The sequence below is a fragment of the Hippoglossus hippoglossus genome, chromosome 22 (genome assembly GCF_009819705.1).
Source record: "Hippoglossus hippoglossus isolate fHipHip1 chromosome 22, fHipHip1.pri, whole genome shotgun sequence".
Lineage (NCBI taxonomy): Eukaryota > Metazoa > Chordata > Actinopteri > Pleuronectiformes > Pleuronectidae > Hippoglossus > Hippoglossus hippoglossus.
The window spans coordinates 215,650-241,678 of NC_047172.1; the positions used below are offsets into that span (position 1 = coordinate 215,650).

The 26,029-nt window shown below is 44.7% G+C and overlaps 1 protein-coding gene and 1 long non-coding RNA gene across 3 annotated transcripts; one reads left to right on the forward strand and one right to left on the reverse strand.

Annotated features, from left to right (window-relative positions):
* Positions 1–238: 238 nt before the first annotated feature.
* On the forward strand, positions 239–25,304 carry mgaa (MAX dimerization protein MGA a). The gene is made up of 26 exons (XM_034575776.1): positions 239–580; positions 1,496–2,672; positions 3,782–5,630; positions 6,356–6,470; positions 6,986–7,117; positions 7,703–7,831; positions 8,473–8,583; positions 8,863–9,704; positions 11,284–11,557; positions 11,969–12,096; positions 12,291–12,362; positions 12,918–13,023; positions 13,433–13,791; positions 14,178–14,480; positions 14,683–14,965; positions 15,488–15,619; positions 15,733–15,963; positions 16,312–17,009; positions 18,560–18,682; positions 21,092–21,200; positions 22,550–22,903; positions 23,252–23,410; positions 23,722–23,856; positions 23,941–24,021; positions 24,104–24,813; positions 24,892–25,304. The coding sequence occupies exons 2-25, from the start codon at positions 1,570–1,572 to the stop codon at positions 24,727–24,729; spliced, it is 8,454 nt and encodes a 2,817-aa protein (XP_034431667.1). The 5' UTR covers positions 239–580; positions 1,496–1,569; the 3' UTR covers positions 24,730–24,813; positions 24,892–25,304.
* On the reverse strand, positions 22,636–23,146 carry LOC117755753. 2 transcript variants are annotated; one of them, XR_004612652.1, is made up of 4 exons: positions 23,114–23,136; positions 23,024–23,071; positions 22,934–22,951; positions 22,636–22,765 (listed from the first exon to the last, which is right to left on the reverse strand). It is a non-coding gene; the product is annotated as an uncharacterized LOC117755753 (long non-coding RNA). The 2 variants fall into 2 exon arrangements; XR_004612651.1 differs by lacking the exon at positions 22,934–22,951 and having other exon boundaries at positions 22,659–22,771; positions 23,114–23,146.
* Positions 25,305–26,029: the final 725 nt, after the last annotated feature.

A 26,029-nucleotide genomic window follows, 5' to 3' on the forward strand; every position in this document is an offset into this window, starting at 1 on the left:
CATACATATAATTTGTTAATAAAAAATCAATTTATAAGATCTCTCTCTCTCCCCCTCCCCTCCCTCTCTCTGTACCTCTCCCCCCCACTCCTCCCTCTCTACCTCTCTCTCCCCCCCACTCCTCCCTCTGTACCTCTCTCCCCCCCACTCCTCCCTCTCTACCTCTCTCTCCCCTCCCTCTGTACCTCTCCCCCCCACTCCTCCCTCCCTCTCTCTCTCTCTGTACCTGTCTCTCTGTCTAACCTCCTCTCAGTAATGGCGGCCGTCCTGGTCCTCCAGGCGTTGTGAAGCTCTGGGTGAAGTCCCCGGGCTGGAGGCAGCTCTGTAGCCGCTCCGCAGCGCTCATCCTCCGGCTCGTTGCTTCGTGAGAGGCCGACGCCAATTTTGAACCAGGTGGCGGCAACAACATGGCGTCCGAGGCTGCGCAGTCCCGGAGCAGACGTCAGATGACGTGAGGGCGGGGGACACCGCGTGGTGTGGGTCCGTCCCCGGTTAAAGAGCCGAGGTGTTCGACGGGAAACAGACGGTGACGCTCGGACTCACGTTGCTCCGTCCAAACTTTGTGTGCGAGCCCCGCAAGGTAATCCGTGTTCCGTGAGCCGAGCACGCGGTGCTGAGGCGCGTACACACCGACTGTGCGCGTTAGTGTTTGGTGGGACGCCATTATTGGCTGAGCTCAGGCCTGCTACAGTTAGCTAACTGTGAACTGCTAGCTAGCTAACTCACTGTGAACTGTTAGCCAGCTAACTGTTAGCTAGCTTACAGTTAGCTGGCTAACTGTTACCGTGGAGACCACTGACTGTTACATCTTCCTTCATGTAACTAAACTGATGTGGTGGAGTTTACGCTGCGAACGTGTTCGATGTGTCTCTGAAGTCAAAGCTCTTTAGGATGTTTTCTGTTGTTGACATTAACTACAAAGACTGAAAGTATTGATCAGCGCTGACTGTAGCTGGTCTTTGTCCACACATGGACCCCAAAGACAACAGCGCGTCCACCTAGAGCGTCCACCGTCCACTGGGACCATCAGACTGAAAGAGACAGTGCATCTGTTGTTTTTGTCTCGTTGTTGTTTTGGTCTTGCTGCGTTTTTTTGGGGTCTTGTTGCAAAGTGAAGTAAATATTGCAACGGGCAGTTCGAGTCAGGTTGAGAGGATCAGTTGGCAGTTAAACAGGAAGGACTACTTTCAGCGGCAGATTAATCCAAAGTTGGTGGTGTAGTAATTCTAGCAACAGGATGGCGGGGACGTTTGAGAAATCTGAGGCTTGTATAAGGCAGTTAACTGGAAAGAGTAGCCTACAGTTAACAATGAGAACCAATGAGAGATCTCCAAATATCTGGACTAGAAAGCCTTCAAATACACATTTACTGCAGGCAAAGTACAATCACAAAGAGCATGATGAGTCAAAGCGGGACTCTGGCCCTGCTCAAGTACTTTTCATTGATGTGTACAATTTAAAATGGCTAATGGAAGTTTGTCACTTGCTCTTTCAGGGTACTGTCTTGAATCATCAAACAGATGTTTAATAAGCGCTACCTCAAGTCATTTAGATGTCTGGGACCTGTTCATGGCTTGTGAGAATAAGCAGAAAGGCATGGTGTTCCATCAAGAAGGGGCACCCACCTCTGCAACAGCACCTGCAGGAAACCATCCATCTGCATGCTTGGTTGTTCCCAAACTAGGGGAAGCAAGTGAAGGCGGGATGGAACGAAGCACCCATGTAACCAGCGAAGAGGCAGACGTGATTGAAGCCAACATGTATCCATCGAAGGAAGGCATCGGGACTCCTGGTGGTTTTCCTGCTGTGAAATATCCCACCAGTTTAAATCCTCATCCAGACAACCTGTCACCTGATATCATCTGCAAAGGAATCAGAGTGACGCTGGACAACAACAGCATGTGGAATGAGTTTTTCAGATGTAAAACAGAGATGATTCTGACTAAACAAGGCAGCAGGATGTTCCCTTACTGCCGCTTTCGCATCTCCGGCTTGCAGCCATCTAAGAAGTACTGTCTAGTCATGGATATTCAACCTTTAGACAACAGTCATTACAAGTGGACTGGCAAGAGCTGGCAGGTTGCAGGGAAAGCAGAATGTCAAGTAAAGAGTAAACCATTCGCTCATCCAGAGTCCCCATCAACAGGTCAACACTGGATGCAGAATCCAGTGTCCTTTTACAAACTGAAGCTCACAAACAACATCTCAGAGCAAGAGGGGAACACCATCCTGCATCCCATGCACCGCTACTCTCCACGACTGCATGTAGTCCAAACTGACAAAGCGGCGAAAGACATAAAGCTAAATGCTCCTTGTGTTGTCACATTCAGTTTCCCTCAGACTGAGTTCATGGCAGTCACCGCTTACCAGAACTCACGTTTTGCTCAGCTCAAAGTCGACTATAACCCGTTTGCCAAAGGACTGAAGGAGGATGGGTCCAGTTCGTTGGGCCTAAAACTGAAATTGAACTCTGGCAAAGACTTGCATAAAGCTGGAGGCACAACAACCAATGAACATCATCCTGTAAAAGAGAGCTTGAAATGTTTGCTTGCAAACCATAAACCAAGAAGCTCAAAAGCAATGGATTCAAAACTTCCGGTGTCAAGTGACCTACAGAATTCAACCACCAGTGGAGATCAGTCAGCTGCCCAGGTTCCAGAGGAAAGTTTGTGGTAAGAGTTCTACTTTGACAGAGAAAATGGCATGCTCTTCAAATTCTTTGTATCACACATCAGGCTTGCATGAGATTAGAGATGTTCCGACATGTTCCTCCCTGATTGAAATACCTGGAGTTTGCTGATCAGCCGACACCAAGTACTGATCCAATGCTAGTGCGTTTAAGAAGTTATATAATGTGTTTTAACAGATGCTGCAGTTTGTTCTTTTTTCCCTTTTTCTCTGTGAATTTGTTGTGCTCATTTGTGCACTGGTTCTTCAAATGCTTTATGGGATTAATAGTGGAGATACTAGTGCCACCCCTCAAAAGTGAAATCTTTGACATCATACTTACCATCGAACTTGCCGATTGATGTGTTTTCTTGCTTCAGTTTAACTCCCCTTAGCTTGTGAAGTTATTTTGAAAAACGAACCTGTTGACTGTGGTGATTGGCTCTTCCCAAATTTGTTGGAAAAGCTTTTAAACTAACAGCTCTGCAGTTTATCAAGGCAATAAAAAGTTGGAATTAAATTTTCATCAACTTCTACTGGTTATTCTGCAAAGTCTTGAATTGTGAGTTGGAGTTTTTGAAGTTAGAGGTTCTATTAATAATGAACGGCAGCCGATAGTTTCCCTAGTGTAAAAGTCCTTATGCGTGAACAAGCAATAGAACCAAAGTTGTGTCAAGAAGCTTGGCTGTTATTGGCTAATCTGGGATTTAATTGGCAGCATCAACCAATGTTAATTTATTTGTTGAGTTCAGCAGCTATTATTAATAGAAATGTTCTGACAAATTTCCCCCGTCGATACCAAGTACCAATTATTAAAAAAAATAACTTCTATAAGGTAATTTTAACATCTATAAACTGCTGACGATTTCTACTCACAGAAAATGCGTAACATACAACTTTTGTTTTCTAGTTGGAAAGAACTAATAAACAACACAATATTGTCGGCAGTATCAGACTCATTGCCGATGCTGGTATTGGTGTTGAAACATCTAGTTCGTGGGTTTACCAGCTTTCACTGCAATTCTGTCATATTTACATTCAGCAGTTTATGATTAGAAGTGTCATGTTAAAGAATATCACTAATGTCATTTTTTAATTGTTTGATTTCGTTCAGCAGCAGTTCACAACCATCTCAGAAGTTATTTTCGGAACTTATTCGGGAGGCTCACGTTTCACTGCAACGATGTAACCTGGACCAGCTGGACGTCAATAACAGCACCTCTCACAGAGCTGAGCTAACAAACACTAAAACCACAGCTTTGGAAAGTAACAGAGAAGATGTCTCCAAGAAAGACAAAACACACAGTGAAACATTGTGTGTAAAGAACTGTGAAACTGGGTTAATGTCAAAGAGGAAATTTAAACAGGATAAGCACCTTTTGAACTTACACAACTGCAAGGACAATGCTAGCTCGGATTATTCTGAGGTCACGAATGTCGTTACTGTTCCAGTGGTGTCCCAGAAAACCTCTGTTGACTCAAACCACAAACCTACACCTGCATTTCCATCAGAGGTGAATATAAAGCAGCATAAACGACCGGCACCTCTACCTCTACCAGCCCTTGCTCTTTTTTTGAAGCAGCATTTGACAAAGTCTAAAAAGTCCAAGAATAAGCCAGGTTCTCCTCCCCCAGTACTTTCATCTGAGTCACAGAGTTCTGCTGAGGATTCTACATGTGTACTCTCTGATCATGCCAGCAATGCTAATGTTCCCTTGAAAGATCTCACTGGCAATATAACAAAATTTAACAACCACGCCTCAGGACAAGCCATTGCAGACATTCATCCACCTGGAAAAGCAGTTAAAGCAGCCTTTCAGTCTTCTAGTCCATCATGTTTAGATGCTATAGGCAATGTAGAGCCAAAGGAACCAAGGGCTGATGGTCACTCGGCCTCCATTTCAGTTTTTGAAAACCCAGGCTCCGACATGGCCGTACCAGATGACAGTCCAGTGCCACCAAACTCAGATCAGCAATTGTGTACCCATGGGACATTTTCATCCTCCATTTGTTCAACTCTTGCTACCTCTTCTGCATCTCCTGTGTTGTCACCGCCCCTTGACACAGTGTTAATTGCCCTGAACTCACCACAAACACCAACATTCACAGAGTCTTCCACACTACCCTCTGACTCCCCCACCATAAAGTCTGATTCTTTGCTCCCTGACCCTGAATGTTCTCCTTTTGGCTTTAAGCCTTTGTCAGCTACTACTTCTCCAGAACCTTTACCTCCCCTGCTTTCCTCGTTAGCTTTTGAACTGGACTCCACTACCTCTGAAACAACTCTGAGAGCAGTACCCCCTGAAGAGTTATCGCAAAATGTATACTCTACTCCAACTGTGTTAAAATGGCACACGGTGTTACCTACACATGTGCCGTACATAGACACTTCATACACAACATTTCAGTCCACATCACAGCCACTTTCTTTAGTATCTATCTCATCACCTTTGTTGCCTTCTACGACTCCCACCCACACAGAACCACAAACTCTTGAAACCTCCACATCTATGGCTCTGGATGATCCTACTTTATCATTTCAACAGAACGAACAATTGCTGCCTTTCCCAGGAGAACTGTCCCCCCTTGCACTCCAGTTGCCACTGTCTCCAACTTTTTCTTCATTAGATGGAGATGGATTGTCACCTACACCTTCAATCGCAGACCTTGTGCATTTTTTCTCCACCGATGATGACCTTGGGATGGGGGTGGAGTTTTCAAATTCGGAGGCAGTGGCAGTTACCTGCCCACCTCCTACTATAGTAGAGGCAATTGCACATGAACCTTCTCAGCTAGTCCAACCTTTCCCAGCTAAGAAACCCTGCAAGAGCAAGAAGAAGTCCCGCCGACGAAAGCTTGCCAACATGGATATAGATCAGAAGGTTGATAATGCCACCTACACTAGCATGAAGCCTAACCTGGAGGAAGTGGAGGAGCAGTTATTTATCTCGTTCACATCCAAGGTAAAACTATAGCTGTTATAATGTCCCAGTGACTTTTCTGTAGCACATTGTTACCAGTATGTCTGAATCTGGAGTGGAAACTTGATGCTCAAATCCAAAACACACAGTTGGATGATAGTCCAGGTTTTGCTCCAAGTAAACATTCACACCAACAAACTGTCAACACAGCATTTAGTCCATTATTGATCAATGTTGTGAGTTAACATTTTCCATCCAACCCCGTCTGCAGCTCCTCTTGTCTCTCTTCATTAAACAGCCTTTATCAAACAGTAACTGTGGAACAGAACTGTGTGAACTTGAAATTAGTGTTTCTTCTTATCAGGTTTTGTGTTGAATGATCTAAAACCTTCTAGCACTTAGCACTATATATACTTGCAGATCTGCTGTGACCAGGTTAAGCATCAGCTAAATGTAATGTAATCTCTATGTAGCTAACTGGATTCTGAAATGTCCTTATGGGGATAATCTTCCACCCTTGTTTTGTTTTGTGAATGTGTAGTAGCACAAAAACATCTCCACATATATATATATATATATATATATATTTTTTTTTTATTTTCTGTTGTGTCCTGTGATTTAAAGCTCTGATGCTCGCAAAGATGAGATTCAGTTATTTGTGTGAAGGCGGGTAGAGAGGAAATATCGGGGAGACAAACGGGTGATATAAAATAATGTCAAGTTGAAACTCTACAGACGCTGATTAAAAGCCAAACCTCGTGTTTCAGGAGGCCCTAAAACTTCACATTGCAGACCCCCCTGAGGAAACGGTCACGCAACCTTCACACAACCAGACGACACCTGAAGGTCACCTGCCACCACCTGCTGACACAACTGAGAATGGTGAGCTAATTTTTTGTGATTTAAAATCTGAATGTTTATTGACAGAATAAGAATGTATATTTATTCTGAGTGTCTACAATAGAGAGGGGTGAGGGACATGGTTAGCCTAGCTTAGCACAACAACTGGAAGCAGGGGGAAACTGCTTCCCAAGCTCCAATAATAAAGGAAAAAATATCTGTACAATAGCTTTAGATATTTCTGAGTTAGTGTTGTACCTTTTCCGGTTAGCTAACAGGCTAATCCCCGCCCCATGTAATCAGCTGGTTCAGTTTTACTTATTCATACCACGTTTGTATCAGTCCTGACACAGACTACAGGCTAACTCGTAAGTGAACAGGGAGAACATGCTAACGGGAACTACAAGCTAACTTTGAGGTAACAGGAAGTAGAAAGTAATTTTTTAATTATGAGTTAAAAGAAACTTGTGCTACCTGGAAGTAGCTCAATATAACAAACTAGAAACTAAATGTTCGCAAACAAGGGCTAGAATTGATCTTTGAACTGTTATTTACAGTGAATGATGACGTGACAATGTGTTGGTGTCCAGCAGAGAGTGTGGAGAGGATCAATAGCTGTGAGAAGATTCTCCTGACAGACCTGAAGATGATGAAACACAAACAGGTCATTCACCCTGTGCTGCAGGAAGGTTCGTATCAGCCCACCCATGTTTCAATATTACACCCAACACAGACATCCAGCAGGAGAAGGACTTTACCCTACCCAGAGGGGGCGCTGCAGAGCTGAGGAAGCTAAACATACCGTCTGAAAAACAGAAGAAGAAAGAAAACAACTCTATAAATATAGCACTTTTCAGAACAAAGTTACAAGACAAAATGATGAGTGTAATTACAAAAGCAAAGTTGAATGTCAAACATTGATCAGAAGAATTGAAATAAAAGGAAAAAAAGGAACTAAATAATTAAATAGAATAGTGGTTACAAGAATGCCATTGTATGAAAAACTGTAGTATAAGGTGAGAAATCTATAAATGTTTTTATGAGGGATATTAAAGAGGATAATGAGTCGATCAGTCTGATCTCTGCTGTGAAAAAAGATGCCTGCATCTCAGAATTACTGCTGAAGAAAATGGAGCTGAGCTGTAGAAAATCTGACATATGAGGCTGTTATCAGGGTTATGTTGAGGGTTTTGCAGTTTTGCAGAAGATAAACGACATTTCCCATCGACAAAACTGAAAACATGACTGACTGTGGTTGTCTCTGAAAAACTCAGTGGGTCTGAAGATGAACCTTCTGGATCCCAGTCTGGCCATAGACCTGCAGTACCTGGGAGTCCATCTGCCCATCTCCCCTCCTGGAGCATCTCAGGAGCCTGTGACCCTGGAGCTGCCTCCATCTCAGGGTTAGTTCCTTCACACTGGCCTGAGTTAGGTTTCCATAAAGCTGGGGATCCTGGCTCGGATCAGCAGCTTAAAAGTTACAAAAACATTCATTTAACAAGAGCTTGTATCCATTTTTTTCTATTTGAATGATCAGATAAGTAACTATCCTCTGCAACTACCAACTATTGTCACCATCGATTCATCTGCCAGATATTTTATTGTGTCAAAAGTAAAGTAGAAGAGCACGGCTTTGTCCCAAGCTTATGAACACGATATCTCAAGAACCTCGTGAGGAAGGGTCTTCAAATGTTCAGTTGGACTCCAGAATTAGCTGATTATTGATTTTTATGGCTAAGGGTCAAAGGTCATTGTGACCTCACAAAACATGTTTGTGGCCTCTTCACCATCATATCTCAAGTCTTTCTTCAGGAGATTTCTTCACGTTTTCACCAGTTGTCACTTGAACTCAAGAATGAGCTGATTAGAGGCCACAGTGACTTTATGAGTTAATCTTGTGGTTTAGTTTTATTCTAGAGAATTGTGATGGAAATGAGCCTTTGGGCTTTATTGCAGTATTGTGAATTGTCAATCAATGAACTGTAGAACAATGGAACCAGTTGGATCCATTAATGGACCTGTTCAAATGTTGGTGTTTCTGCAGCGTTTGTGTCCAGAACAGGAAAAACCACCGACGTCACTCAGATTAAAGGTTGGAGAGATAAATTCACTGCGTCGGAGGCTCCGCCCACTCCTTCATCAGCCACACCTGAAGGTATACCACTGTGTTCACTTCCTGTGAACTTTCTCAGTCTCTTTCCTGGTTTGATCTCAGTGTTTGTGCTGTAATCATGTCTGATGTATTATTTGAATCATATTATTATAACAACTTTATCTGTTTTATTAGGAAGACATTAAAATACTACACGATCTCAGTTCTTCACCATTTCAGAGCAGTAACTCTCAGATACAAACTCCTGGATCTCCACGTCTCCTTCCTAAATGTGAAAATAAATCTGGTTCACTTTGACTTCTTCTGTCTTGTGTCATGCAGCTGGTCCCAGTTCAGATCCGCCTAAGAAGAACCTGTCTGCGTTCTGCAGCGACATGTTGGACGAGTATCTGGAGAATGAAGGGAAACTGATCGACGAGCGAGCTGCAAGCTTCTCTCAGCCTGTGGTGGGGCCGGTGGTGTACGAGCTTCCCGCCAGGAGCACCAGCTACGTCCGAACCCTGGATAGCGTAGTGAAAAAACATACTGCCAGCTCCCCCACCTCAGACCTCATATCTGGATTCATCCCCCCCTCCAAGAGATCAAAACTCTCTCTCAAAGAGACAAAGACTTCCAGCAAAGAGAGGAAACACAAAGGTCCTAAAATGATCAAACTCAGACCTGAACCGGCTGCTGCTTCAGTTTCAACACCTGAACCAAGTCCAGCTGAACCAAACCTGGCCCCTAAACAGCCTGCAGTCCTGACCTCAGCAGCACCCCCCCTATCAGAGCACACAACACCCGTCACTGAACCTCACAAATCCAAGAAACACCAGAAGCAAAAGGTCAGTTTCAACCGCACAGAACTGTTAACTCTGTCCCCTGAGACCCCCACCTTTAATAGGAGAAGGAAACTCAAACCCAAGTCCTTGTGCCAGACTCTCAGCCCCCCCAGGACCACGGCCCACCTGCCGCATGTCTCAGAGGACCTGGCTCCTTTAGAGTCGGACTCTGAGCTGGGGGCTTGTGCCGATCAGGGCGATGAGGACAGCAGACCTGTGATGACCCGAGCTCTGTTAAGACAGAAGGACCTGGAGGACGGAGTGGTGTGGGAGGGCCGACCCAGGACCAGCATCACCATTGAGCGGGCCGCCATTGCCCTGACATCACTGTTCACACTAATGGTAAGAGACCACACTGATTTCTAAACTCTCTTTTAGTGCAGTAATTAGTCAAATAACTTTTTTCTATTTTAGTAAACTCAACGTTTGTCAGACAATGTATGTGAAAACTCGATAATAACCTGATACATTGATCACAATTAGGCTGATTGGTCACTTCATCAACATATTGCATCTTGAGATCAGATAAACAACCATCCTTACAGAACTTTATATATATATATATATATATATATATATATATATATATATATAAATAAATAAAGTTCTATCTATATTCCACTTTTAATTCACATCAACTCTGCCACATTTTAATCAAGGACTTCAGCTGCATCAAAACAAGCGCTCCTACATTCACCTTCAACCAATGAAAAGGCAGCGTTAAACCAGGTGACGCAGAGTAGCAGAAAAGCAGCAGTGGAATCGAGCGAGTGAGAGAAAAGCAGAGAAAAATTTGAGTGCAGCTCGGAATGACTTTTTCCATCTGAACCCCACCGAGAGAAAACTAACTGAACCCGACAGGCGTTCTGTTTCTTGTTTCTGAAGCCAAACCGAGCTCGATAAAGTGACTGTAGCTGCACTGAGTTTGTTTTATTGTCCCTCGAACACATGGTTATTGCTTGTTTTCTGTGATTACAGACGTGTGCAGTGTAAAAACATCGGTCCAGCAACGTGACCGACCCAAATATCATTTCAAACATGTTACTCAAACCCAGCCTGGCCTGTCGGTCCTGACAGACTCGGCTATTCTCACTCTATTAAAGATCCAGAAGAAAAGTCAGCTGAAGTTGATGAGAACCAACCACACTGTGCTCGAACCGAGTGAAGTTTCACATTCTGTGTTTATTTGGATTTAGATGATAAAAATCAAAAGAATCCAGCTTCACAGGACAACAACACAAAGTGCAATGAGACCAAACTGTAAAGAAAACGTTTGGTGAAAATTCCTGATGCCTGATGACAGACATCAATAACAGATGAGTTTTCCTTTGCAGGTTAATGAGAACAGGTAACATTTATCCTGAAAAATCAGCATCAAACTTCTTAACAAGAAAATCTTGATGGTCATCTCTCCAAAATTGTTGAGCTCTACTCTACATATTCCAGATTTTATTTCATAAAGATTGCAGTGTTAAATAAAGAAGAAAAAATTGCAAACAGAGCAGACGAATGAGGCGGCAGAAGTTTCTATGACTCAGCAGAACACTTTCTGTAGAGAAACGTGAGGAGAATCATGGACCCAGGTGGTGAAACGTCAGCGCTGTGTTCAACAGGAGCATCACTTTGTGCAGGTTTAAACTCTAATGATGGAGACTCAACAACATTCACATCATCACATCACTTATTTGAAAAGTCTCATATTCACTAATCACAGTTTGTCTCATAGATCTAAACAGGGCTTGACATCCTCTGATCTTAACCCTCAAGAGTTAAAAAAACTTCTATTAACAGGGAAGGAAACGTAGTGACCACAGAGAGAGTCGCATGTAAGGATTCCCTCTCCCAGGAAGTTTCTTTCAGTATCACTGACGATAGAGCCACAGTTTGAACTGTCTCCTGTAACGCTCTGTTTTCCCATCAGGGTTTCGTCAGCGAGAATCCCACCGCTCCCGTCCAGCTGGTCCGCAGTCGAGCGCCGCCCTGCCTGAATGACTTCTGCAGGCTTGGCTGTATCTGCTCCAGTCTGTCCCACTGCTCCAGGATCAGTCACTGCGGCCGGCCTTGCTGCATGTTCGGCTGCAGCTGCCTCAAACAGAAGGTCGTCCTCCTCAAGAACCTCGACGGCTCAGACTCCAGCCCCTCCCCCCACAGGAGGAGGAGGAGGAGGAGGAGGAGAAGGATGAAGATGGCTTACAGTAAGTAGCATGCAGGTGGCGCTGGTGATTTGGTTTGAGCTTCAGCTCTTGACTTTCCTTTCAGGGGGAGTCTGGAGGCTGATGGGTAATGACGTTTTTACACACACACACACACACTCTCAGACACACGTGTAAACTGGGTCAACACATCATTTGATATTTATGAACGCGAATGACGTACATGTTTATATGCTTTTAGAGCAGGAAGTGAGGTGTGATCACAGGAGACACATTCAGGTGTGAACAAGTGAACTCGAGCTGATTGTATCTCAGGACAGATGTGTTAGCAGGTGTGACCTCCGGTTAAAATACAGAAACAATTCGACCATCACAGCTTCAAGAGAACACATGACGCAGCACCCCCTGCTGACTGAAGATGAATTCACCTCTAACTTCTGGTCTGATTTGTAGTTCTAAAGGAGGCGGACAGCGTTTCCCAGCCTGCTGAGCGGGTCAGGATTCTGTGGAGGAAGGATGCTAGAGACTCAGATCCAGATCCGACATCCGTCCCTGACTTAGCATCTCTGCTCTGCAGCTCTGTAAGTTAGTCGTCTACAGTCATGATGTAATTTCCTCTGCAGCTTCAAAATGTAACCCTGGTGGCACCTGCACCTAGTGTCTCGACTGAAACTCTGCTTGTTGGTGGAGGCATAAAAAAACACAGGTTGGTGATTGTAACTGGTCTATCAACAGTTGAAGCACTGCCATTCAAATCTTGTGTGTTTGTATTCAGGAGAGCAGTGATAACGGCAGCTGTGCCAGGGTCAGAGGTTACATAGGAAAGAGGAAGAGCTGGGAACAAACGGTAAGACTCACGTCACACCAGGAAAGATCTGTTCAATGTGTTGTTTGAGCTCGTTTGAAGTGTGTCTACCTGGGGGGGGGGGGAGCACAGACATCATGCTCATCAGAGACCGAGGGACAGGTAAGACCATCAAAGGAACGTACACTCCGACAGCTGAAACTATGACGAGGACAGGAAAAACTTCATGGATGTTTTGACACCGAGTGGCAGGATTTCAGCCAATAAAGAGGGAGGGAGAGCGCTGCTCTACTATTAAGCGACGCAGTAAAACGCCAAGTTGTTAACAGTTTGTTTGATTATGAAAGAGAGGAAGTAAACACTGAGCTGGTTTTTATTGTCTAAAGTCCTGTGTGTTGTAATTCGTCTTGTTACTACCTACAGGAGGTGAAGACTCATTCATGCAGCAATAAAGAGGATAACTTCAGCTTGTTGTGGTTTTTACATCTGTGAAAGACTGTAACTGTGTTTCAAAGTGCTATATCAATAAAATGTATTATTATAGATAAAGTTAAGTATAGATTCAAAGGCAGATCTGTGTGTCGTCTCCTTCTTTAGGACGCCAAGAAAACTATGAAGCCTAAATCTGTTCGACTGAAAGGTGTGAAACAGAGAGACCTGACCCTGAAGGAAGCAAAGACCAGAGCCCCCAGTCCTCCTGCTGGTAGGTTCAGTCACACCAGAGTTAGCATCAACGAGTTACAGAGTTAAAGAGTCAGAGTCAAAGAGTAATAGTGTTAGAGGTAAAGAGTAAACGAGTTAAAGAATGAATGATCACAGCCCCTCCACGCTATGAGATCGTGAAGGTGGACACAGTATGTGTCAAATATAATTTGATTGATTGATTGATTGATTGATTGATTGGATGTATAGAAGTCTGTCTCACAAACACAAAGAACACGTCGGATTTCAATGTTGATCATAAAGCGGATCGATAATTTGCTTCACGTCTGCTAAATGTTCTGACACGTCTCAGAGTACCCACTGACCTACATCATTCTGTCTTCTGATGTTCCGAAAATGTTTGACTCAGGTTTTGTATTTTACTTTTTTCTTGTATTTTTCATACAAAGCAACTCAGCCAGTTTCCCCCGTCCGGCCTCAGAGTCCTCCCTCAGAGCCGCCCCCGAAACCGTCGAAGCGTCTGATCATCATTGCGGAGTGTAAGTGGGCCACCGATAACGACCGCAACTACGTGTTGAAGAGGCTGTGCGAGGCAATGGCTCAGGACCGACTGGACAAACCTTTCTGGCTCCGGAAGTATCTCATCAGTCCCACCAGTCAGAATATGGAGGAGAGCGGCAGAGACTGCTGCATGCAGTACATAGTCCACATCACAAGACCCAGAGAAGAGCGTGAGAAACCAGCAGCTCCACCAAAACCACAACGACCGGGAAACCAGAGGACAGAAAAACCACAACTACAAGAAGAGGTACTGGTTTAAACTTTGCGATTCCGGCATCAACCTGAAAGAAAATCAAGTAGAAACATTTTTTCACTTGTGTCAGTTTGTGTGCTTCTTGTCACAGAAACTGATTCTCGTTGAGCTCTGGACAAACAGGATGTTTGAAAATGACTGGGAACCTGCAACCGTATTCACTATATTCTAATAATGTACTTTTATAACCATATTCTTTTCACGGCAAGATACATAACATATAACTGAAATGTAACATGGAACCCAAACCAGTCAAGCCAGTAGACCCCTGGGGGACCCCACAAAGGATTGGAGCATGAGAGTAGGCGGCATCTCCAAGCAAGCAAATGTTGCACTATAAAGAATGAGATGTGTTGTGAGTGTGTCTCGTGTCTCTGCAGGGCCACCTGAGACCGGTGAGCGGGGAGGCGGAGCATCTGGAGGCTTGGCAGTGGGAGATCACGGAGGAGGAGGAGCCTCCGGAGGACTGGCAGCGGGAGGTAGAGGAAGGTGAAATCCTGGAGGAGGAAGGCTCAACACTTTACCAGATGGACAATGGGAGCAAGAGGAGTGGGGGGGGAATGAAACGAAAGGAAAAGAAGAAGATGGTCAGCTTGGCGCTCCCATTCCTAACAGGAATCTCCCCTGCTGGATTCCTCTCAGCCAGAAGAAGACAACCGGGAGGGACCGACCACCTGGTCCAGGTAAGGACTCGTATATGGTTGCACAACGTCACCCTTTTTCATAAGAACCTCGGATATTAACAACATATTATAAAGTTTCAAAGCTTAACAGACTGAGGACATAAACTCTTCTAAATGTTTCAACTCACATCAAAAAAATCCCTGTTCAACACCAACGTCATCGCAAACACATTAAAAGGTCAGTGGCACTTCTTTTTTACAGGTCAACGGGAAACTCTATCCTCTGGCTAAGATCCAGTTAGGGAAGATGGGGGCGCTCCATCCGGCAAACCGTCTGGCAGCCTATCTGACCGGCCGGGTGGGGTCCAGCAGGAAGCAACTAGGTTCTTCTTCGTCGTCCTCCCAATCTTCTAAACCTCCTCAGACCCAGAGTTCAGACCCGACCCCCCCAAACTTGGCTTCCTCAAACATCATTGCTGCCGACACCACCCCACCCCAAACACAGCCGTCAATCACAGCAGTTACCACCCTACCCTCTTCCACAGGTGAGGACGCAACTTATCCGTCAGTGAATCAGACTCCTTCACCTCTGCCCCAGATTCAAAGCAAAACGAGCGTAGCCATGACCTAGCAGCTTTGAGTCTGCGATAATTGATCAGAGAAAATATAATTTTAATTAAACATAACCAACAGAACTTTAACAGTACAGTTCTGCAAAGTTTTATTAAAACAGGAACCACCTCACATTACTGCTAACAAGCTAACTGTAGTTTCCTGCTCCGTATGTTGGACTACATAACGCTAACTTTATCATTAAGAACCTACTTTTGTTGGGGAGTTGTGGGTAGTGGATTTGAATGTGTTTGGTACTACACATAATTCTTGGCTAATTGCAATATAGCTTTCAATAATAAAGGTAACTAATGCTAACATTAGCCTGAGGATTAGCAAATATTTGTTTTGTGGTTGCATATAAAACTAACCACGTCTGTTGTTGAGCAGTTTCACACTTAAACCATTGAATGGAGATCGTATCTTGAACATCTCAAGCAATCTGTGTGTCACAGTTCTCGACCAATCAGCTGGAGCACCTAAGGGGGCGAGGACCCAGGTTGTTGCTGTGAGGTTGTACCAGAATCCTGCGGCTGGGGGAAGTCAGGTGACACCTGTCGCTTCTGGTAGCTCCACTCCCTCAACAGGTAAGACTGAAGACGTAACACACTTGTGACATCTTGTGACCCATGTTGGGGTCCTGACCCTCAGTTTGGGAACCAAAGCTGTAAAATCTATAATTACACCTTGAATGTTTTAGCCTCTCAGATGAGCAGCTCTCGGGTTCAACTCGTGAATCCTTGTGCAGGCTCGGCAGCGGTCCCAGGTCCTGGTGTGAAGGGCGTCCCCCCCACCGGTCAGAGGATGGTCCTGCAGCCTGTTCACACAGCGTCTGGTGTGCAGTATTACCGCATACCAGATGGTAAGCTGGTCCAACTACTTCCCATCAGCAAGCTGAGAGCAGTCAACGCAACTCGGCGTGTTCCCAGAGGTGAGTTCTCACGCCTGAACAAGGGACAGAAATACTGACAGATTCCGACATCCACAGACGCCGTTATGATTCATGTGGTGTCTGTATCACATGATCAGTCACATGAAGGCCACTGTTCTTTCTCTTTTAGCTCCATGTTTGGTCTCCATCCTCAGGGATGTGTTGTATTGTGAGCTGAGTAAACTTCAGTCTTATTTACCTCAATGTCGGTGTTATAACAGCTACACAAAACCAACAAGAGCAGGGCGCTGGAGCAAGTTAAAGCATCTATATGAAGACCATCAGCGACTGTATATAAAGACAATTATTCTAACTCTCTCCCCCCTCCACGTCTCCTCCCCCCTCCAGGTTGTGCTCCCCCCTCATTCCTCCCCCCTGCGACAGGTCTCACTGTTGAAATCCAACCACAGACCTCACTCCCCTCCTCCCCCTCCCCCCTGTCTGGCCTCCAGTCTTTCTCTGTGACCCCCCGTCCCACCCCCCTTGGCTCGGGCTCTGGTTTCCTGTCTCAGACCACGACGTGCACCTTTAAAATCCTTCCTACCAACTCCAAGAAGGAACCGATCTTTATCAGCTGTCCTAAACTCCCCACCCGGGTGGTGACGACTCCCAGCACCTCCCTCCAGAGCCCCTCCCAACCCCCCGCCCCCCTGTTGAACCCTCTCTCCCTTAAACTCTCCAAAGGTCAGGGAGCGGAGCTCAACGGCAAAACAGTGAAGGTGACAGCGGACTCTGGTGGGCTGTCAGCCTTTCAGAAACCCACTACATCCCAGACCTCCACCATCTCCCTGACCCCGCCCCCTCATTCAGGGTCAGAGGTCACACCTTTACCCCCATCGCACCCCATTGCTGAGCCTGAGCTGGCCTCTGACCTGGTGGACCTGGACATAATCTGCATGGACGATGAGATGGGGCTCGTTACCACAGAGACGCAGTCAACTGAGGTGGTGGACCTGGCAGGGTCTTCAAGTGGAGAGACAGAAAATTCGTCAGACTTTGGAGACGAGTTGTACATCGACGAAGAGAAGGAGACAACAGGGAACCAGGTAAGAGAAGGTAGACATTAAAAGAAAAAGACATAAAGACAAGTTTGAGAACCTGGAGAACAGCGGTCGTCTGCGTCGCCGGTTTAACAGCTTGATGCTCCTGTTCCAACAAAGCAGGCGTTTAAATTGTGGGAGAATATAAAGAAAAATGAAATGATGGGAAACGGGTAAAAACATTTGAAGAGAAAAAGTTTATTAGGTTTCTGCTTCAGTTTTTGTTGCCTGTTAATATTCTGGGAACCTGTGTGATGCTCAGACGGAGATGAAACTGTTTGATGAAAAGCTTATTATAGAGGCGACATGTGATTTAGTGAAACGTTTCTCATCAAGAGGCTTCGTCACTTCAATTCCACTCGTCTTGTTGGTAAAGAACTGATTCAGATCTCGTGGCCCCGAGTTATTTATCTTGTTCCCACACATTATGTCGTGGTCACGTAATATATTTTTCCCAAATGTCACCTGATGGTTTTCATAATTATGTAAATACCTGTTACCATTTAAATAATTGTGTGTGTGTGTGTATATATATATATATACACACACACACACATATATATATATATATATATATATATATGTATATATATATATGACATGTCGATATAACATGGATAGAACTCATTCCATCCATGTTTTGATAGACAACACAAACAGCCAATGAGAGTAGCGCATATATATACATATATATATGTATATATATGTTTTATTTATATATATATATATATATATATATATATATATATATATATATATATATATATATATATATATATATATATATATATATGACATGTCGATATAACATGGATAGAACTCATTCCATCCATGTTTTGATAGACAACACAAACAGCCAATGAGAGTAGCGCTGTGCCAAACCAATCATGTGGCTGGTATAGAGTTACATTCACATCAGGTTAGGTTGACGAGCAGAGGAGCAGCACCGGCGCATGTGTTAATGTTTGAGCTCCTGCAGAGAGGAGGACGACTCTGCATCGATGCAGTCACTGAACATTATCATGTTTTCTGCCACCTTCATAGTTTCAGGGGGTTTTCACTGCTGAATAATTATAACACTGCTGCTTCAGGGCAGACGCTTACTAAAGCTCCGGTCTGTGTCGGAGTCTGCTTCCGCCTCTGACCTGCACTCACTTTACACTTTAACAATAAACACCATCACTGATCACAAGTTATTAGGACACGTATAGGACCGACGTTTACTTTGTTTGTTTGATTCTCTACAGTTTATGAGACATGTTTAAACCTGCTACACAACACGAGACGCACAGTCAGGACATCAGGGTTGATAGAAGTAGGATGCATCAGAGCTCAGTTGCAAGTATCATAACAAAGGGTCTGAATACCTTTTGTAAATGTATGTAAATTGTCATTGTGAGGTATTGTGTGTAGATTGATGAGGTGTGTGTGTGTGTGTGTGTGTGTGTGTGTGTGTGTGTGTGTGTGTGTGTGTGTGTGTGTGTGTGTGTGTGTGTGTGTGTGTGTGTGTGTGTGTGTGTGTGTGTGTGTGTGTGTGTGTGTGTGTGCAGGTGCAACGACACGTTCACAACATGTTGGAGAGGAAGCGTCGGGTGAAGATGATGCAGATGTTTAGAGGTCTGAGTAGGGAGGTTGGACTGAGAGACAACAGAACTTCAAAAATCTCCACGCTGAAGAAGGTCAGAATTGTCTTCCTCATTGTTTCCTGTTCGCTCACGTGTTTTCACTGCAAACTGTTATTTATCTGTCCTGAATGTTTAGTTGGACTCAAAGATGAATTGATTAGGGTTTAATGGTCAAAGGTCCCTGTGAACTCACAAAACCCTTTTCTGCCTCGTGAACGTGTGTCTTAAGAACGCCTTTACAGAATCCTGTCAATTTTGGTACAAATGCTCAATCAGACTTTTAACTGATTTGATTTCAGAGGTCAAAGGTTGATTTATTGATTGATTTTGACCAGGGGTCTCATTTATCACCGTTGCGTACGCACAAAACGGGCCCTGAAACGTGCGCACGCCACTTCTCACGCAAACGTTGGGATTTATAAAAACAAACTTGACGGGAAAATTTGCGTATTTCCACGCAAACTCTGACCCATGCGTACGAATGTTTTGGAGACGGGAAAGTGGCGACGCAGACGTGAGGTGGTGAATTGAAGCAGATTATTGATCAAATTCATCATTTACATTAAAACCAACAGCTTAGTTTTGATCGCGCGACATTTCTGTTCCACACGAACCTTTTAATTAAAACATATATAAATCAATTTACAGCAAATTACGTTTAGATTCCATTTAACAGCGGAGTTACGGAGCCGAGTCATTAATAGGTTTTAATATCTTCTAACATCAGATCACTGCAGTGAACGGGACTGAGCCGTCAGGCGCACAGAGCGACCTGGAGATCACTGACAAGAAATGAAGACACTTTCCAAATAATACCCCAGAGTGGAGGTGAGGATCCACTGATGTGAGGGAATCGGTCCGATGCTCTAAATAAATAAATACTGTTGTGACACTGGTGCGTGATGTGTGCACGCGAATGGAAGGATGAGGAAGAATAGAGGGTTCAGCGATGTCTGATCAGCTGATATAGATTCTATTGATCTGTGATCTGTGATCTTTTTTTTACTTCAGGCTCCGTTCTTTCTATCGTCTTCACTCTCACTCACTGTGTTAACAGCAGCAGCAGAGTCTCAGTGTATTTTCTTTATTAGTGACATCACTGCTGTCCCATGAATCGCTCTTCACCTCCACCTCACTAACAAACACCTCGATGTCAGTGTCAGAAAGTTTCACTTCCTCTTCTCATCGTTTGATGCCGTGACTCCGTCACGACTCACGGTGGAAACCCATTGGTCAGCAGCATAATTTAATATTCATGAGGTGCTTTGCATTGACCATTTATGGTTGAAAGTGGGCGTGTGGAGGGCGGATTTGGAGGCAGATCCACGTACGAACGTTTCCAGGTGGACTGTGATTTATAAAGCGAACATTGCGTTCAGGTGTGCGTGCGCACGGTTTTATAAATCGGAATTTACTTTGGCGTACGCCATTTCCGGCTTTTGGGCGTACGTACACTTTTAGTATGAATCCTACGCAATGTTTGATAAATGAGACCCCTGGGCTGTGGAGTGTGTTCGTTGTAATGGTGCCAATGTTTTTGGCCAATAGAGTTTTTCCTCTATTTAGAAAGTGGGGTGCCAGTCAGTCCAGTCTGACAAAAAAAAAAGATTAATGAAAAGGAATCACTCTGTCAACCCACACAAAACAGTATCAATAGACCAACAACAAGTACATGATTTAGTTCCTCTATTAAGGTGCATTTACTAAGAAGCAGCAAAGCATGGGGGGTTTGCGAGTGAGTGTGTGCATGAACAGGTTTGTGCCTAATTGAATTTAAAATACTGTCGGATGTAGTTTATCTCCTGGTCCAGCAGAGGGCGCTCACCGTCAGCGTGACCTATTTTTAGTAAAGTAAAGCCCAGTTAATGCTTCTGCGTTGAAGCTATGCCATAGGTTCACACGTAGCCTTCGCACAGGGCAGAGCATTCAGTTGTGCGTAGGTGTGTTGGTCGCGCGGCAATTACACCACCGAAACACTAGTGGCAGTAGAGTTTCTATGCTGGTGTCTAGTGTCTTCTGGTTTCTGGTCCATTTATTTACACCTTCTCTGGCGTCTGTTTACTTCAGAACAAGAGCGCTACTAAGAGGATCATGTCGGAGCTGATAGATGTTGAAGAGCAATTACTTTTTAAAGGACTACAAAGAAGAAAAGAGACCTCGCCTGTGTTCGTTCCATCAACTAAATTAAAAAATGGCGATGCTACCAAGCGGACCAATCACAGCTCTTGCGGTCTGTGTAGCCTGCAAGCCTAGTTACATTGTTGGGGAGATGCACGTCGGGGTACGGCCTAGGGTACACGGCTACACGCAGGCTACGGCGTAGCTTAGACGCAGAAGCATGAATTGGGCTTAAGTCAGTATTGTTAAGTTGTAACAATCACGACACCAGTTCATTCAAATATATTTGAACAAATGTGTCATGTCAGATCCTTTTGATGAGTCAGAGTTGTGTCTGTGCTGCAGGCGGAGCAGGTGATCCAGGAGCTGAGGTCGACAGAAGCACATCTGAAAGAGAAGAAGAGGAGGCTGATGAAGAGGAGGGACCACTTCCTCTCAACCATCGCTCCAACAGGTACAAATGTTAGCATGGTAACACAATAATAAACAAAAGTTGTGACTCTGTGAAGGGTTAAACAGCTGAGACAAAGTCAACCCACAGGAACTGAAAATAGAAAGCCCATGAAGGAAGAAACTGGAGTTTCTGGTTATGATTAAAAATCTGTCTGAGTATCTCAATGAAAGATCTAGATTCTCCTCAGAGGATAAACCTCTGTCAGCTGCTGGAGCCCAACAGAACCAACCTGACCCGTAAAGTGCTCCCAGTACCACAGACTGTCTGCATCTACTTCACTTGGTACCTGTTCACTGTGGCTGATGCAGAGAAGCTCAACACAATCTACATTTTACACATTAAAGGGATAGTTCATCCAAAAATGAAACTTCCCTAATCTACTTAGCACAATGAGGGAGGGGGGGTGAAGTGTTTCCAGGTGTAAACAGTGTTGGAGCAGAATCCAACACAACTGAAGTAAATGGTGACCAGAGCTTCGAACTAAAGAAAACAACAGTAAAAACACAACATGCCCACAAGCCCGACATTCAAACTCCACTGGAAACCACGTAATTTATACCAAGTTTTTGACCTCAATGTCTCTGATATCCTTCTGAGCCACGTTCGCATCGCTCGATCACATCAATAGTGGACCTTTAAACTGAAGGTGAAGCTGGTGAACTATCCCTTTGATAACAATGTCCTTTCTTTAGTTTCTATTGTTCTTTATGGTTTTCTACTGATTTTCCTTCTAGTATCTGACTTGTTTATGGACCTCATTGTACATGTGTGTACTGATATCAAGTAGAAATAGAATCACAGTGTCGTACCTGTTGTATTTTAAAGATGTGAAAATCGACTTCCTTCTTTACAGTTTATTTGTGTGTTTTATTTCCTGCAGCTGAGCTTGAAGCCACCAGGGTTTCACTTGATAGACTAAAACTGTCAGACACACACTGAGAATACATGTAAATGACATGTGACATTATATTCAGAACTTCTCTTGTTAATGAACAGTTTTACTAAAAACAAAAAACAATAAACAAAAACTAAAAACAATACCAGATGTTTTACCAGCTGTTCTTCCTGCATTTAGCAGCTGGAGCTGTTTCTTTTATTCTGGATGTTTGTTCTGCTCTGAACAGTTTGATCCTCAGCTCTGCTGTCAGTCAAACTATCCATGTCTATGATTGGTCATATGCAGTAAACCCCACCCGTCTCATGTGCACACACTCAGATCTTGATGAGGAAAACCTGAGTTGTTATTAACTTAACAAGTTAATAAGCAGCGTCATGTGACCACTGAGCCTGACTTTGTGATACAGGTCCCTGGTGTGAACAGGTGTAACCAAGTGCGTTTGTGGCTACAGGTCAAAAAGAGCAGATAGTCCTGAAGAAGCTGGAAAAGCAGGAGAGACACCCAGCAGCCAATCAGTTGCGAGCACCAGTAGGGGGTGGAGCCTCTGAGCCTAATCTCTCAACAGGAAACAAAATTGATAATGACATCATAATCATATCATCAAACGTACAGCTGCAGACTCTCCAAGTTCCTCCTACCACTGCCCAGCCCTCTACCAAACCTGTCCCTGTCGCTGTCCCTGTCGCTGCCCCTGTCTCTGCCCCTGTCCCTGTCCCTGTCGCTGCCCCTGTCCCTGTCGCTGCCCCTGTCCCTGTCCCTGTTGCTGCCCCTGTCCCTGTTGCGGCACCTGTCCCTGCAACTGTCCCTGCATCTGTCCCGACACCTCTCACTGCACCTGTCCAGACACCTGTCCCTGCACCTGTCCAGACACCTGTCCCGACACCTGTCCCTGTCCAGACACCTGTCGCTGCACATGTCCAGACACCTGTCGCTGCACATGTCCAGACACCTGTCCCTGTCCCTGCACCTGTCCCTGCACCTGTCGCCGCACCTGTCCAGACACCTGTCCCGACACCTGTCCCTGTCCAGACACCTGTCGCTGCACATGTCCAGACACCTGTCGCTGCACATGTCCAGACACCTGTCCCTGTCGCTGCACCTGTCCCTGCACCTGTCGCCGCACCTGTCCCGACGTCAGTCAAGACAGCTGTCCAGATGTCTCAGAGGATCCTGCAGGTGTCTGAGTCCCCCCTGGCTCCTCCTGCTGTATCCCATATCGCACCTGTGGTTCGAGGCCGGCCAAAGACGATGCCAAACATCTTGTCTCGCAGTAAAAGACCAGTTCCATCATCTCTGCTCACGACTATTGAGGGTGAGTTTTACTGATTTATTGATGGATTATTGATAGATCAGGTGACTCATGAACTTATTAACTCACCATTCATACAGCTGAAATAAATGTAATTAAACTTTAAGCATTGAGCTTTTTAAATTGACTTTATTCAAAGCAGTTTAGGTAATTAACAGGTGAGTTGGTGAGTCAGCTTTGTGTCTTTACATTTCTTTACATAAGGTAACGATGTTCTTTCACGTATCGTGATGAACAGACGTGTGTTGACACAGACGAGAAACACGGAAAAAAGAGGAAATGTTTGTATTAAACAGCTGTTTGTGTTGGTGAAGCTCCGTCTGTTCAGGCGCTGGTACCGGCTGACGTTCTGTCTCTGATTGGTGCAGTGTTGCCAGGACAACAGATGCTAACCCTGAATCCGTTGATGGCGGGACAGATGGTTCTGCAGACGACAACTACAACACCAGGTAGTGACTGAGCACTGTGACCTTGTTCTCTGCTTCAAATTTCTTTTATTTTGAAAGTAAGTTGTGTCCTCTATCTGTCTGTAGGAGTGGCCTCTGTCACCCTCAACGTCCCCAGTCTGACCAATCAGCAGGTCCATCTCAGCTCACTGCCCCGTCCCCCATCTGGTAAGAGCTACAGCGTCTCCGCCCCCCTCACCACTAATCTAGCATATCTTCTTGTTTTTTCTCTAACCTGATTCTCCCTCAGAATCCAGAACCTTCTCAGAGGCTTCAAACCGGCTGCACCTGCCTCAACCCCCTCTGGTGGTTTCTGCTGGACCAGCTCTCCCCTCAGACCAGATCATGGACCAGGCCCCATCCTCCTCCTCCACCCTGTGCCCAGGACTGAGTGTTGATTGTGGGGCAGAGGTCGGTTATCTGGGTGCGGGGCCAAAGACCAGAGCCGACGGTGGCATTGAGAGTCCGACGTCCCTCAATGAGATCGTCTCCGTCAACCAGCGGACTGTCTCCACAGCGGGGGTCTCGTATGAGGTGGACCACGCAGTGGGTGGAGCCAAGGAGCAGGGCCACACCCATAGCTTGGAGCTGGACTGTGACAACAGCGCTGCCATTGAGACAGAGCATGGAAGGCTTCAGGGCCACACGGAGATGACGCAGACCGGACCTCAAACTGGACCAACCAATGGGAACACTACAGGTAATGCCCTGGCCCTGCCCCCTTTGCTGCAGATGAAGGTGGGAGGGGCTAAGGTGGTTGACTCTGCCAGCAGTGACAGAGCAACAGCGGGAGACCGGAGGGAGGAGGGAGTGATGGCCTGGAGGCCGATGCCGCGGCTGGTTCCTCTGGGGCTGAGAGGAAACCCGCCCAGCTGATGATGGCGCTGCTCGATCAGTGTCCCGTTGGTCATCGCTGTTTTTGTTAAGTTATTTCAAATATTAACGTCCTCGAAAACAAACATGACACATCTGAAAAACTGTAAAGGCCAGAAGTCGACCTCCAGTGTGTCACGTGCACCCTAACAAAAGCATGTGGACACGTGTCTGAGTGATCTGATCTCAGGTGAGTCCTCGATGTTTCACACCTGAACTCTGAAGATCACCTGAGACAGGTGTGAACAGTGTCACCCCCGACCTCAACCTTCAACCTTGACCCTGACTACCACCTCGACCTTGACTCATCGATCATGAAAATTCTTTCTCTTCAGTTTTCAGATTAAAAGCTCACGTTTCTAATCTCAGAACCAAATCCACCACACAATACTAAAATTGAAATGTTTTAAACCTTTTTATTTAGTTCTTTTTAAGGGTTAAAAATGTGATTTGCTTCATCCCAGTGTTTTCTTCCTCTGATCTGAAATCAGTTTTCTAACTTTCATTAAAAAGTCATCCAGCAAGTGCCCTGCAAAAAAATATCTATAAAAATAAAGAAATAGTTTAATTCTCACAAATCTTCCACCTGTTTTCTCTTAAAATATTAGTTCTCTAAGTCTCGTCTTTTTGTGAAATTCTACATTATGATTATTTGTTCATGTTATTGTGTATGTGGACAAACTTTTTTTATTCTGACATTTTAATTATTTTTTGATGGGACGTAGAAAAACCTGAAAACGAACACAAATTTTGCTTGTGCAGGAAAGTTTCTTCCTGTTTCAAGGATTAAAAGACGAGAGCGTGAACAGGAAGTCTCACCTGCTCGGTGTTGGATTGACGATGAGATGAAGATGCAGCTGCTTCTTGTTTGTTGAATTAAATGATGTTTGTACAGTTTGTTTTTCTTACATTTGTATTTTTGTACTTGTGAAAGAAACTTTCTGATGTAAATATAATTTGTCTGATCGCACACTGTTCAACACTAATATGAATAAAGTTTGAATATGGACTTTTGATCAAATATTTAAACAGTCTTAAAAAGCAGCTGACCAAAGCAACCATTTCGAATTTGAACTTAACCAACTGAAATATTCTTTGATTCAAACATTTTTATCCAAATACAAAGAAAAATTCATGTATCTACTAACACACACTTTTCACAGCAGCCACTTTGACATGAATGGTGAAGACCAGTAAACACTGCTGTTCTTATAGAGCCTTACTTCAAGTGATTCTAAACACTGTTCAACATGTCTTCTTTTAGGTCCTCAGATAAACTACAGCTGTTGTTGGTAACTGAGTC

Bases quoted from the DNA above. Each gene is read 5' to 3' on its own strand.
- mgaa (XM_034575776.1), top strand. From the start codon at position 1,570: ATGGCTTGTGAGAATAAGCAGAAAGGCATGGTGTTCCATCAAGAAGGG. The intron at 8,584-8,862 runs GTATACCACTGT...TGTGTCATGCAG, and splicing joins TTCATCAGCCACACCTGAAG to CTGGTCCCAGTTCAGATCCG. The intron at 14,966-15,487 runs GTGAGGACGCAA...TGTGTGTCACAG, and splicing joins CACCCTACCCTCTTCCACAG to TTCTCGACCAATCAGCTGGA.